General features: G+C 36.4%; 2 protein-coding genes across 2 annotated transcripts in view; one reads left to right on the forward strand and one right to left on the reverse strand.

Moving 5' to 3' along the window:
• Positions 1 to 7,090, forward strand: part of tyn (trynity) — a 53,044-nt gene extending 45,954 nt beyond the window's left edge. Inside the window, exons 10-17 of the mRNA XM_076130256.1 lie at positions 3,821 to 3,949; positions 4,031 to 4,206; positions 4,297 to 4,430; positions 4,967 to 5,106; positions 5,199 to 5,280; positions 5,363 to 5,507; positions 5,644 to 5,860; positions 5,962 to 7,090. Coding sequence (XP_075986371.1) covers positions 3,821 to 3,949; positions 4,031 to 4,206; positions 4,297 to 4,430; positions 4,967 to 5,106; positions 5,199 to 5,280; positions 5,363 to 5,507; positions 5,644 to 5,860; positions 5,962 to 6,113 — 1,175 coding nt within the window. The 3' untranslated portion in view covers positions 6,114 to 7,090. The remainder of the gene's footprint in view (positions 1 to 3,820; positions 3,950 to 4,030; positions 4,207 to 4,296; positions 4,431 to 4,966; positions 5,107 to 5,198; positions 5,281 to 5,362; positions 5,508 to 5,643; positions 5,861 to 5,961) is intronic.
• On the reverse strand, positions 7,076 to 8,637 carry Lipt2 (Lipoyl(octanoyl) transferase 2). Its single transcript, XM_076130268.1, has 3 exons — positions 8,334 to 8,637; positions 7,817 to 8,029; positions 7,076 to 7,575 (listed from the first exon to the last, which is right to left on the reverse strand). The coding sequence occupies exons 1-3, from the start codon at positions 8,500 to 8,502 to the stop codon at positions 7,208 to 7,210; spliced, it is 750 nt and encodes a 249-aa protein (XP_075986383.1). The 5' UTR covers positions 8,503 to 8,637; the 3' UTR covers positions 7,076 to 7,207.
• Between the last annotated feature and the right edge of the window lie 5,345 nt (positions 8,638 to 13,982).

Consider the following 13,982-nt stretch of genomic DNA (forward strand, 5'->3'; position numbering starts at 1 on the left):
ATTTTGGTGCAAAAAGTAACAAAGCGAATGGTATTGTAAGCGTGGCTGGCGGCTCCGTCGTCGGCGTTCGTGCGTGCTCTCATAACGGTGGTCAACAGTGGTCATACACAAATTGAATAGAGTTTTTTGTGGCGCCCGTGAGCTCGGTTTCGTCGTGGTGCAGCCCTAAATCGTCCATAATTGAAACGATAGATATAGAACACGGGGAATACAGACCTTTACGACCATTACTATTCACATCACGATGCACGTAAGGTCAACGGTATGTAGGGGTCGCAAGCGATTCCGTTCATAGCACAATGATATATGTACCTCGTGTCATTACTGAACTGTTTCGCGTTATAAATGAAAATACGTGTTAATGCATTATTGCACGACCTAACTGTTCTGTTGTGGGAAGACGACGCTAATGCATTCGTGCGCATGACGACACAATCGACACATCTGGAATGTCGTCACCGCAAATGTAGAGTTACAAGGTATCCTCTAAACCTGTGTTCCATGATCTTGACAATCTACAGATACAAATAATATCTCCTGTCTCTACATTCTTAAGTAATTTTAAGAGTTATCTACTTAATGTGCAAATTTAAATAAACAGTATCAAAGTAGAGCCTTCTAATGACTATACTTAAGCCGAAATAAATAAAAGGAAATGGCCTTGCCTAGGTCATATAATGAGAGAACCGGCCACAAATTACTTCGAATTAAGATTATGCAAATATAAAACTATTTTGTTAGTGTCATTAATTTAAATGGAAATTTCTCTTTAATACTGTTTCAAACTATAATGGTATTCTAGTGTAAAACTAATTAATTCATTAAAAATCTAAATTCCGGTTATAAAAATAAATAAGTAACAAATTTTTGATTAAAGAATCGTTTTCGCTTTTTATTTTTCTATTCAATATTTATCAAAAGAGTTTGTCTATCTATTTGAAGCATATGATATCGTTGGTTATTAATTTGAATGCGCGTCGTTTACAGCCGGTAGTACGAGTATAACGGCCTTGGGCGGCCTTGCCTCGGGTCGGACACATTGCGGGTCACTGCCCCGAACAAGCTGCTAATCGAATACTTAATTGAATTTATGCAACTATTTAGACCAGTCATAGCCACTTGTACCGCACTGTTCGCCCCGGTGCAGTACCTACTACTTAACATATTGTAATCAGCTAATTTAGTTTAATTACAACACGATTCATTCTTGTAACGTTATGTCATCACGGACGGTAACTTTCAGTTTAATGTTGGTGGTTTTTATTGCAAATTATTTAATAATGTTTTCAAAAAAAAAAAATACAGAAGGCATCTAGGTACCTTAAGGCAGATTACCAATGAGTTGCACTGTATAAATGGTATTAATCTAATCTATCTTCAAGATATCTAATCTTATGGGGCAGTAGTGACAGATATATATTTCCTGAAATGTGGTTTCATGAAAGGCGTTAGGCAAACTAGAAAATTATTACTCGCAATATCTTGCAGTAAAACCAATTAAAGTAATCAAACGCACTTGTGGCCCACATCCTGCAATCATGTTACCCACAATTTGCATGATTTCTCTATCAATCTATAGTTTGGCAGGCTATCTTTACATAGAACCTGTAGAGCCTTGAGTAAATAGGTAAACAAGTTTATTAGCTCGTCGCTCTAGTGCCAAGATAACGGCATCGCATCTCAGTAACAAGATTGCATACGGAACCCTCGCCTGATATCCAGTGGGACCGTTATATCCTTAAGCGGACACTTCCGAACACGCGATTCCAAGCTTCGTAATACCACATTTTTTCTAGCTATGATACTTTATAATATCTTACGTGTGGTACTGCATTCCTGCGATACATACAGATGGCTATCTGAACATTACATTTACATTATCTGTACATGTATTTCCAGTTATTTATACTTCCTTAGGCCACGCAAGCTTTTGCAGCATCCTGATCATTTAAGAATAGTAATTTGTAATGGAAGATGTCGTTGTACAACACGACTAAAACCTATTATTGGGCACGGACACGTATAATCTCCGACCTAATCTAGCGACAAGCAACGAACGATTTTAGTCGCCGTCCAAAAAAGCAAAACATCATGAATTTCCTTTTTTTTCAAACCGAGTTGGAGCGAACAAAAACCGCGGCGAAGCCTACTTACAAAATGTAGGTAACTTGGAGAAATTGTTGATATTTGGTAATTTTTAGAATGCACTTCCAACTCACCGTTCAATGTAAAGGTTCACTTGATCAGAATCATTCAGGTTTTATTCTGTTTTTTACACGTATCATTAAGTTAGTAGAACATGCCTATACGTCGTATAATAGCTCAAAATCCCACACGTTATCTGCATTAAAGCATTGTTCAAGTATATTAGCGAGGTAAGCGTGGGAATTCGTTGATAAGTTTTTTCATAAATCGTTGAAGCGTTGCAAATACACTGGTCGTTGGTGCAGCGGTGTCATCGACTCCGGCTCGGAAATAAGCACGATCGACTGAATGATCCGATTTATAAATAAACTGGTGCCTCTTTGCTGCTTAAGAAATAAACATTATGAGATTAGGCACCACCAAATTATCCGGTATCGCTATATGTAGCTTGACTTTCTGCACAGTTGGTATTTTTATCATCATGTTATTATTTGCGCGGATAACATTTTAATCGAAAGCCTGAACGATTATCGGGACGTAAAAGGAGTGTTAATGGATTTTGTACAGCGCATAAGTTGATTGATAGCATAGATCATAGAGTGTCGCCGATCCAGTGATGTAAATTACTTAGCTGGACTGGTTAAGGCTCTATTTTTAGCAGAATTATTTAAAATAGACCTCGTGCCTGAGTATTTATGAATAGATTAGTGTTTGATGTGTTGTTGGTAAATCTGTTTCACATTGTTAGTGCTTGAAACAGCCACCGGGCGGTGCGTTTGGTGACAGATAAGCCGTGGGCGACAAGATACTCCTTTGTCCAAGTGTTAGCGGTCAACGGCCCAAATCGAGGGTTTACGTCACCTTATTATTGGCGGGCGACGGTCGTGAATATGTCCAGACATTGGCACTGTGCTAACGAATCGATTCGGGACGGTTCAGCTACTAACCGTCACTCGAACTACTCTCCAGTAAGCTCTATTGTGCGTCTGCTATGAAACAAATTGGTAGTACCTTTCTCCACTACTGATATTGTCAATGGAGTGTATTGTCATGAGCGACGTCTCACAAAGATCTGTTGCATATCTAACGAGCACAATAGAAATTTTAATGTACTTACTTGTTCTCGTCACATAGAAGAAATAAATATTTTACAAAGATCTAAAATCTAATGAACAATAAGTTGAAGCTTCGGTCATTGCTCCCGAATGTAATTGCATCAAATACCAATATAAGGTAGAACAAAAATAAGATTTACTAATAAGGCATGCAAAATGTAATGTTTATTCGTTTTGTGATAAGATAATTCGATTAGGAAGGGGTTTTTTTTCACTCTACATACCCACGCGTTTGTGTATATAATAGCGTGCGAATATCAAAATTGCCGGGGGCACTAAGCTTTGCTACGCGAGAGTACCTCCGGTAATTGCATCAAGTAGGTTGCATTTAGAATCGGCGTGTACACCGCAGTACCTTGTAGCAATCTTGATTCGATTATTATAATGCACGCAGCTCACGTACGTAGGCTCCTCTGCCTAATCAGAGGTTCGCCGTAACTAAGTAGAGACGTGCACCCGCGACTCGTGCATTTGTTAGCCTTTATTAACGACTACTATGTAATTTGTTGCATTTTCTATCCATTCTTAGGATTGCTTATTTAACCTTCTGTTTGTTACAGAGCCGCCTAGCAATGCGAATCCGCCCGGCGAGCTCCCGGTTACGATTGAACATCAACAAGACACGAACATGTCGAGCAATCTGACGAGGAACGATGCTAACTGTGACAAAACTGGAACATGCTACGATGGTAAGTCAATTACGAGCTTTTGAAACAACAATCCTGACCTTTAGTTTGAGATTTGATTTTTAAGCTTGTTTTCTTTTACAGTGTCAGTCCTTTGCAAGGACACAAGGATAGCCGTGCAAGTCCGCACGAATAAACCTTTCAACGGTCGCATCTACGCTTTGGGACGTTCAGAAACTTGTAACATTGACGTGGTTAACAGTGACTTATTCCGTTTGGACCTCACCATGGCCGGCCAAGACTGCAACACTCAGAGCGTTGTAAGTATATTAAGAAATATGAGACAAATAGAAGAATCTAGACCTTTTGTATTTTAGGATTTGTTTTACGATATAATTGTTTTATTTTAGACTGGAGTGTATTCCAACACGGTTGTTCTACAACACCACAGCGTGGTTATGACGAAGGCGGATAAGATCTACAAAGTCAAGTGCACGTATGACATGAGCTCCAAGAACATCACATTCGGAATGGTGCCAATCAGGTCAGTCGGACGTTCACTATGTATCGCTATAATTATTGTGAGCTCGTCAATACAAAATCCATTCACGAATACGGCAAAAATGCAAAGTTAGACAATTTACCGTATAATTTATTCTCGGACGTCAAGAGACAAGTTACGTGATATGTTACAGTAATATGAAAAACGGGAGCTATTTCGACATGCCTTCATGCGAAGACGATTTGAATTTCCATCGACCTAATATCGGTGCTGCATTGTAAACATGTAACAATTAGATTCACATAAGCAAGATACGGTGGGTGGACGTGATGAGCAATTTAACTTCAACATCTGTTCAAACGCATTTTTATTAATTTAGCTCATCATACAATCTTGATTGCTGTCAATGGGGTATTGTAAAGCACGTTTTATTGCATGCGTGCTGATACACATGCATGTTAAATTGGTGATTAAAGCTCACTCGTAGATGTAAAAAAGAAAAAGTTAAGTGATACCTAGGTATGTTTTATTTTATGATGTTAATAGCAGAGACGTATTTAATAGAATTTATTGTACAGAGACCCGGAGATGATTTCCATCACTGCCGCGCCCGAGGCACCTCCGCCACGTATTCGCATCTTGGACGCCCGCCAACGAGAGGTCGAGACCGTCCGTATTGGAGACAGGCTTACTTTCCGCATCGAGATACCCGAAGACAGTAAGCATTTGTTACTTATTCTTTTCTTTAATGATTTGTAATATATTTTTGGTTAAGAAAATATACATAAATATTTATTTTTTCTATTGCAGCTCCTTATGGCATCTTCGCCCGCAGTTGTGTGGCTATGGCCAAGGATTCTAAGAGCACCTTCCCGATCATCGATGATGAAGGGTACGTAAAGTTATAAACTAAAAAAAAAACATTTTTCTTTATCGTCATGTGCCTATTTTTATGGTTTTTTATTTATTTATAGATGTCCGTTGGACCCATCCATCTTCCCAGCGTTTACTCCTGACGGCAATGCCCTCCAGTCCGTGTATGAAGCGTTCAGATTCACTGAATCTTACGGAGTTATCTTCCAGTGCAATGTCAAGTATTGTCTCGGACCTTGCGAACCGGTAAGTGGTATTCCGACGAATCAACAATTTTGGTGAAATGGGTGTCCAATTTTTATTCCGTATGACTATTAGCAACGGTTTAATCTATTAGACACGCCAAAATTACGCAAATGACACGTCGTTTAACATTTTTTAGGCGGTGTGCGAATGGGGTCGCGATTCGTTGGAGTCTTGGGGCAGAAAGAAACGTTCGCTGCCTCACAATGAGACGACCAGCGAGGCACACAGTCAGGAGGAAGATATGAACATCTCGCAGGAGATCTTAGTTTTGGACTTTGGCGATGAGAGACAGAGCACAGACTTCCTTCGCTCTGACAAGCCGGGTGGTGTGGCTTCTGAAGCCAACTTCGGAGGTAATTTATTATTCTTAAAATGTTCTTCGATATATCGCAATATTATTAACGGTTTCGGTGTCTTTAGCAGTACAAATTCTAAAATACCAAATACATTTCAGAAAAAACCGTGACGATCGTGGAGCCGTGCCCCAGCAAGGCGTCCGTGCTGTTGTTGGGAGTGGCGTGTGCGCTGCTGGTACTGCTGTACATCGCGACGATCTTCTGCTACTACATGCGCAAGTGGCTCGCGCCGCCCAAGCACATGTCATAATTCCCTACTTAACTATAGAGGCTATGTGGACGTTGGTCTCGACAGAATAGGAAACGATAACGTTCCGATGCTTGTCTTGTATTGACGAACATGTGATACGAATGACTGACGAACATAAAACACTTAACATAATATTCTCAGACAATATCCGTCCATTTAGTTGTAAGTTCCGTGAATAGTTTCGTGGTGTATAAGGTTTGGGAAATGATTTTGACGTCAATGTTCGGTATGATTGTTGTAACCACCGCGTGTTTTGCATTTAAATTAGGAATAATTTATTGCATTTAGAAGCATTTATTAACTTTAAGTAGGTGTATGTCTAGGTAAAATCATTTATAGAATCTTTTAACCCCTTAATACTGCAGTTTAAAGGGTAATTATTGCATTTAACTAGATAATTTTAACAATATAAGACATGCATTTATTACGATGTGTAAGTTAGGTGACCATTTTTTGTACAATTTATGAGTACTCATCATATCATAGTTACAAAATAATGTTTGGAATAATCCCTGAAAAATTAATGGCATTGCTTTTATCATGATTTAATTTTATGGGATTATTCTGAATCGAGTACATTGGTAATATTAGAATTAAGGGCAATTATTGTAAGGATTATAATAGTCGCATTACTATTTGCATTTTTGTAACACTTTGTGGTAATCGTATTTCATATTTTCAGACTACAGTTTGAACTAATCATAATCATGTAATGAAAAAATAAACAAGTTGTAAATATACTGTTACCTTATCGACTTTGTGCTAAAATGCTTAGTATGTCTATGAACTTTCAGTTGGGTTCTGACGAAATTTATGTACAGAACAAATTGTAAACTAACTGGTACAAAATGTCAATAATATGTTTCTCCTAACCCAACTTGAGATTTCTTTTTTATTTATTTAAATTAATTTTTATTTAAATATTTATTATTCTTTCATTTGAATTAAGAAATGAAATAAACTTGTACAAATTTAAAGATATTTTTATTTGGTAACCTTTGTAAACATTTAAAAACAGAATGGAAAATAAATACCTATCTAAACTAGGACTCACTAGATCATTTTTCTAAAATTTTTGAAAGTGTAAAGTTGTTTCAAGCTGCTTGTTGCCCTGCGATGACTTTGTCCGACACTATTTTGCTATAGACACCGTTCAAAATTTCTTCTTGAGTCTTGATGTCAATGTCCTCTGTTTGGCATCCAAAGACTTTATCAAAGCATTGAAGGAAGATTGGTGTTATTTTGTCTATAGTGCATATAACTCCAGTTTCCTTAGTGAGTGATGTGACACCCTTATCCTCTATGCCACAAGGGTCAATGTTGTCGAACCAGGAGAGGTCATTGTCACAGTTGATTGAGATTCCATGAGTAGTGACATACCTTGATGCATGGATACCGATGGCTGCGATTTTGTTGTCATCCACCCACACTCCTGTGTATGGGGAGCGATTTCCTTTTATACCTGAAAGAGAAAATACATAAATACAATATTAACTGTAAAATTAATTATTTTTTAAAGATTTGTAGCAGTTCTTTTAAGTATGTGATTAATTACTAGCCATAGTAAAAACATAAATAAATGGTTTATTATAGGCATTTGCCTATAACAAAAACAGTCATATTTAGCACTGGTGTAGTTCTAAATATTAGTATATACCAATTGATAGAAACAATTATCACATATCGCACAACAGTATTCTCACCTAGTTCATGGCACACATTGATGACAGTTTCCTCCAAGCTGTTGACATACCACTTCACACTGGTCTTATAGTGTTTCAAGTTAATTATAGGGTAGGCCACTAACTGGCCAGGCCCATGGAAGGTTATCAGACCACCTCTGTTGGTCTTTCTGAATTCAGCGCCAAGGTTCTTCAATCTTGATACTTCTTCAGGTGGTGTTTCATCTCTGATTCCTGGTGATGGCAAAACATTGTGTAAAGTTTGTATCTATGTCATAAGCTACTAGGCTCTGGAAAGTGAATAGTATACTTAATTATTTAACTATGTTAGGTACTCCACATAAGGTGGTGTGAAAGTGTCGAGGATATGCAAGATTTGGACTTTGTTGAATTTATAGTTACAAATAGTCGAATGATTCGTCAGTTAGAGACTGATGGCCATTTATGATTGAAGTCAGAATGCTGTTATTCTAACTTAAAGAGGTTAGGTTATGGCTACAATAGAAGAGGTGGGCGAAATATAGAAAAGAAAACTAACCAACAGTAAACACCGGTTTATGTTCAACGAGGAGTAATGTGTCGAAGTTGCCATCCTGTCCCTTCATGAGAGCATCCAGGTGTTTTCGAGCAAGGGCCAACTGAATCTTTAGCGCAGTATCATAACTGATCATGCCCAGTTTCCATACTTTTATCATATTCTGCTGCATGAGTGATAAAATATTGACGGAATTGATATTTTTAAGGGTTTTATGGTCTATAACAATTTATAGACTTTTATTTTATAAAATCTAAAAACAAAAACAAATCAGAATTTTGACATTGACATATTTTCTTTTCTTTTCTTTATTGAAGTAAAATGTTGCCATCGCTAATATTTTATTACATCGTTTTACATCGTATAACATCGTCATTAATTTTAATATAAGTTTAGTACAGGGTTAAAAAAATTACATCTTAATCAATTTTGCAAAAATATACTGAGGTACTACTCTCTCCATTTTTTAAACTATGGCCTTCATTATTAGACAGTAGATGGCATCGCTAAAATATTTTTTAAAAATGTCAAAAGATGGCGTTACAACATCAGACTCTTGCTAGTTCAGCTACTGCATAATAGGTGGGAGTTTAAAAAAATATATTTTGTCTTCATCTGTATACATTTCTATATGCAACGAGAATGCGTATACTTACAACACCTTTCAGTTGGTTCAGTTTTCGGTGTTCTCTGCCCGTAGGGCGGTGTTTGGCACGTTACGTAAAACCAGCTGGTAATATAAACATTGTATGAAAGCAAGAGTCCACCAGTTCAAGGCAGATGTCTAGTTAAACATAGTTTAATGAAATGTAGGATAGTTGAGTGTATTATTGTGCTTAGCGTTTAGTATTAACGAAGTAGGCGTTTGAGTTTAGTGAAAAATAACTCTTATGATACCGGTGTCGCAGTTGTATGTCTTGTTTGGACAAGGTGTTAGTGAGATCAGAAATGTGGAGCTCTCTCAAGCGATGACAACAGGGGTAAACAATTTAGACGTTATAGCATCCCTAACACCTATTAGTCTAGATACTCATAACTTACACAATAGAACAAGCATGACACAATAATTAAGTTAAATGTCATTTTTGGCGGCAGAATCATAGCACAACAAAAAACTCATTCCTAAAGAATCCAAGCACTTTTATATTAAAGAAATGTGTGTAATTATTTCTATTTATTTTGTTTATATATCGTGATAGCGTGTGGAGACGTTATTAAGATAGGTAGTAGTAGAAGTCAATTAAGATCTAGGTCGTTCGCGGTAACCCAATTTAGCGAGTGTAGCCTCCGGACTCAGGGGAATGAAGGGAGAGTTAATACCAACATGTTTGTGAAGTAAATCTACATGTACTGTCACTTTGTCCTTTGGAGTAAACTGAGACGAGAATATGCTGGAATTCTTGGCTAGTTAGGTTATGCCGTAATGGCGCGAAATTAATTTGTGGTTTTATTTGTGTTTTGTTACTTCGTAGCCTACTACATTACTAATTAAACTAGTAGATTGGTTTGTTTTCTTTAAGTAAACATAACGTAATTTTGTAAGATACAAAATTATACTTAAGATATCGTTAAATGCTATTTTAATTCCGGATTTTTACAAAAAATTATTAAAGTACCTACCTACCTACATCATAAAACTTATCAAATGTATTGAACCCATCAATTCAGTACAAACCTATCTAGTATCTACAGTAATAACCTCTATTCTACATTGGTACGAGTATATATTAGCTTCATACAAGAGTTCCCAACAAAAGTTTGAATACCATCCAATAAATTTTGTACAATCGCAATTTTCCCAATAATTGAGTTTAGGTTTGTAATCTTACATTCTGATTCACTGAATTGGAAAATTCAACGATCCGAAACTGTTCTCGCGCCAAAAATAATGGATCTGTATATTTTTAACTGATAAAAGAATAATTAAATCCCTGTTGGACATTTAGCTTTTTGTTATTACTGACCGTGAATAATCCTGTCAATTGTTTAATTAAAAAACATTCGAATTACAATAAATTGTTCTGGAAACAAGATACGATAACTTTATAATTTGTAACTAAACGATTAATTAAGACATCATTCGGAAGAATTACCGGTCTTAAAGTTTAAACCATTCCTAAACCAAACAAAACGGTATCACAATCGACAGCCATAACTCCATTCTTCTCTAAATTAGAGGGAACATAAAGTGCTAGTCATCAAACTATCAAAAGTTTTCTTTCACTAAAGCGCAGCTAATTCGGGGTCAATGTCCTCGGGTGCACGGGTTCAAAACCACTAGTAAGGTAAACAAGTGTTGTCTACTTTAATTGGTGTGCAGGAAGACACGCTTCCCGTCCTGTGGCTATTTTTACTTCAATAGCTTATAGGGCTGATTTTGTAGGGGTGCGATGCGTGTGCGCATAAAAAACGGTCTGCGTGTATCGATTTATGATCGGTTTTGAATGATTTTATGTCTCGCTGATACTCGTATGGCTTGGTATAATGTTTTACGACCTTTTTATTACACACAGCACATAATAGGTGGGTTAATTTTGACAGATATTTTCATTGATTCCCTTTCGTAAATAATAAATTTTTGATATCCCACTGCTAGGAAAGGGTTTCCTACCGTAACAAGAAAGGGCTTGAGTCCACCATGCCGACCAAGTGCAGGTTACCTATTAACTACCCAAAATTAAACAGAATAAATGCACCTATGTACCTTAAACAGAATAAATGATTCGCAAAACTCTTAGTTTGCTTAAATGATGCAAGTTAAACATTTACAAACTAGGAACAAGTATTACCTAGCAATACCAAAAATAACGGTTTGCAAAAAAAACATGCTTCATTTCCTATTACTTTACATAGTTGGCGGAACTATGGCATATGGAAGCCACATCATGTGGGGTAGCACACCGGTCGGCGGTTGCACTTCGACAAGCGTGCAACGTAATTAGTTTTTAGATGGGACACATTGTATTAGGAATGACTGGTTTATAGGGGTGTAAGGGTTTGTGTAATAATACTAATGTAGGAAAAACATTGTGCAGGCCTGTATCCTGTCATGTTAGAAATTAGTCAGCTAGGTATATTTTCAATGCATTGAAATATCCGACTGTCTGTGAATGAAAAATCACCACCTATTTCGTAACCTTAGCAGTTAGCATGTTTTAACTGCAAGAAAAATCTCCTATGACAACTAATTGTTTCTGAAAAATAAGTCTCCCAAAAAAAGCATTACTACAACTTTGGATTAAGAAAAAAATATTTATAAAAAAGGTTACAGCACTAAATTCAAGCCAGTTTCAAAGTTGGCTGTTACGCTGTAAGCGACGACGCTGTTTTCACTCACGTGAATTCCAATTAGCGGGAACTAAAAATATTCCCGCTCGAGTGAACTTAGCTATGAGCACGAGTAGTCACAATATATAGGCCACAGCTAGTGGCACTGAAACCTCTGTGTATTTAACACGTCGTATAGTTCAAGCCAATGTAAAAAAAAACAACAAAAAAGTAAATGTATTTCTTTAAAAAAAATATGTGTAGAGGTATTTCGAATACACTTATTACTAACGATATTTTGAACTTATAATACGAAAATAGATCAAATTTTCGACTGCATAGAAATTGATAGTTAAGTTTTGTATAATTTTAATTAGTTGGAGCTGGGACATTTTTTTTTACTGCCAATATTTCAAATTATTTAGTTAGTACTCAATCCAGCAGTTGAACTAGTCGAAATGTGACAAACAGCCATTGGCTATAATATTAAAGAATTCTCGATAAAATACTGGAAGTAAGGTCTACTGCTCAAGACAGAAATAAAGTATTTTTCTACTGAAACGAATTACTACTTTTTCCCAATTTAGTAGATCGTTCAACGTCCCCAGAGGTCGTTTATTGCCGTAATTTCAAAGATGTGAGTAGTATTTTTCATATACCATTAGTTTATTTGAACATAAGTAATGGTTTCCGTGACTACTTTAAATCAAAAGCTATAAAGGAACCGACGACCGTAAATTATTCAAGTATTTCTTAATGTTTTGAATTCTGAAACTATGTCGTAGTGTGTAATTAAGTAACCATTAGAAAGTTTAGTCAAAGGACTTTCCTTAATCTATTTATTCATCGTTGTCGCAAGCTCGTTATGGATATTGTCTAGTATCTAGTCAAATAGCAACCAGCCGTTTCGTTTCAATTTCCTTCCAAAAACATAAAAAACGCCCTTGATATTAAATGTCGAAGTCATAATATAAATAAATATTTTATTACATCACATGCCCTTACCTTAACTATACATAGTAGGGTGCATTGGTTGCTAGGAGAGTCTTAACGCTAACCATGGTTAATGCAACCTGCATCGAAACATAATTAAAGAACGATTAGAAAAATATCAATCATATTTTCTCATTCATCCCCTTTAAATATTACCAACTAGATTAACACAATTCTAATCAGCCCATAATTAAAGCTCTACAAACTCCTTAACACATACAAAAGAGTACTTAACACATAAGTATATAAGTAAATGTAAGTACCAGACAGTACTTTAGTCCACATCTGCATTCCACGTCGACACCGACCATTTCCACTTGACATTGGGATTGCCGACATTCTGTCTGTGCCCGTCCGAGAACCCACTAACACTTATTGCTCAGTTATTCACTATTCTATTCAAAACTTTTTTCCTTGGAGTGCTTGTCGCTCGCACATTTTTCTTGGAAGGCTACTTGGTCTAAATAAATTGGTTTATTTTAGAGAGAATTTCTCAAGAGCCTTATAATGGAGTTTTATGTATGCTACACAATTTATTTGTAGTTTCGGTACTTAAATATCTTATAATTTAAACCTGCTGCCCTAGTTAGTTAATTTTTAGGTTCCCATTATTGATATTTCGCGATCAAATTCCGTTGTCATTGGAATATTTTTTTTACTATTTTGATTCGTTATTGTTTCTTAACTACGAATTCATGAGACCCATCCTTTTCTTGGCCAAAGTACAATTGTTGAGTGACATTATGGTAAAGTTTACAAATGCTAGTATTTGGGGGCGGGTGGGGTTGCCATGGCGACGGCGCAGTAGGCTTGCAGTGTCGTGACGCGAATCTCAAGCGAAAGGATCGATGCCGAACCACATACTTTTTTCACATCACCACAGGATCTGACTCACACGTTGTCTTACCGTATTTGTATTAAAATATAAGGAAAAGTATCTGATATTTTTTGAAGAAAAGGTTTAGAAGCCCATGGTTTTATATTTCTTATGAAAAGATCGCGAGGTCCTCAACCTTTCTGCCAAAAGTATCATGTTTGTAAAGAAAAAGAAAATAGGACGTGAAAATTGTGAAACTATTTCTTTTATCTGAAGTTACTGTTATTTAATAGGACAGTAGGCTCTTGTTTCATAAAGTCTGTATTTATTATCTACAAACAAATTACTCTGTAGGCATTTTTCTTTCTCTACGAATGCGCGGGAAAATTATATTGTGTCCGTATTTTATTTAGGCATCTTGTACGGCTTTCTTGAACAGTTGTGTACTGAATTATACATACAACTGTTGTACAAATATGAATAGAATTGATTACGTTAACATTGTAAATATTAGGGACCGATATGTGGAGAAAATAAATAAAGATTCTTTTGTTTGTTTAAGTGTTCTGTAACTT

Source organism: Anticarsia gemmatalis, chromosome 2, assembly GCF_050436995.1.
Source record: "Anticarsia gemmatalis isolate Benzon Research Colony breed Stoneville strain chromosome 2, ilAntGemm2 primary, whole genome shotgun sequence".
In the NCBI taxonomy this organism is placed as follows: domain Eukaryota; kingdom Metazoa; phylum Arthropoda; class Insecta; order Lepidoptera; family Erebidae; genus Anticarsia; species Anticarsia gemmatalis.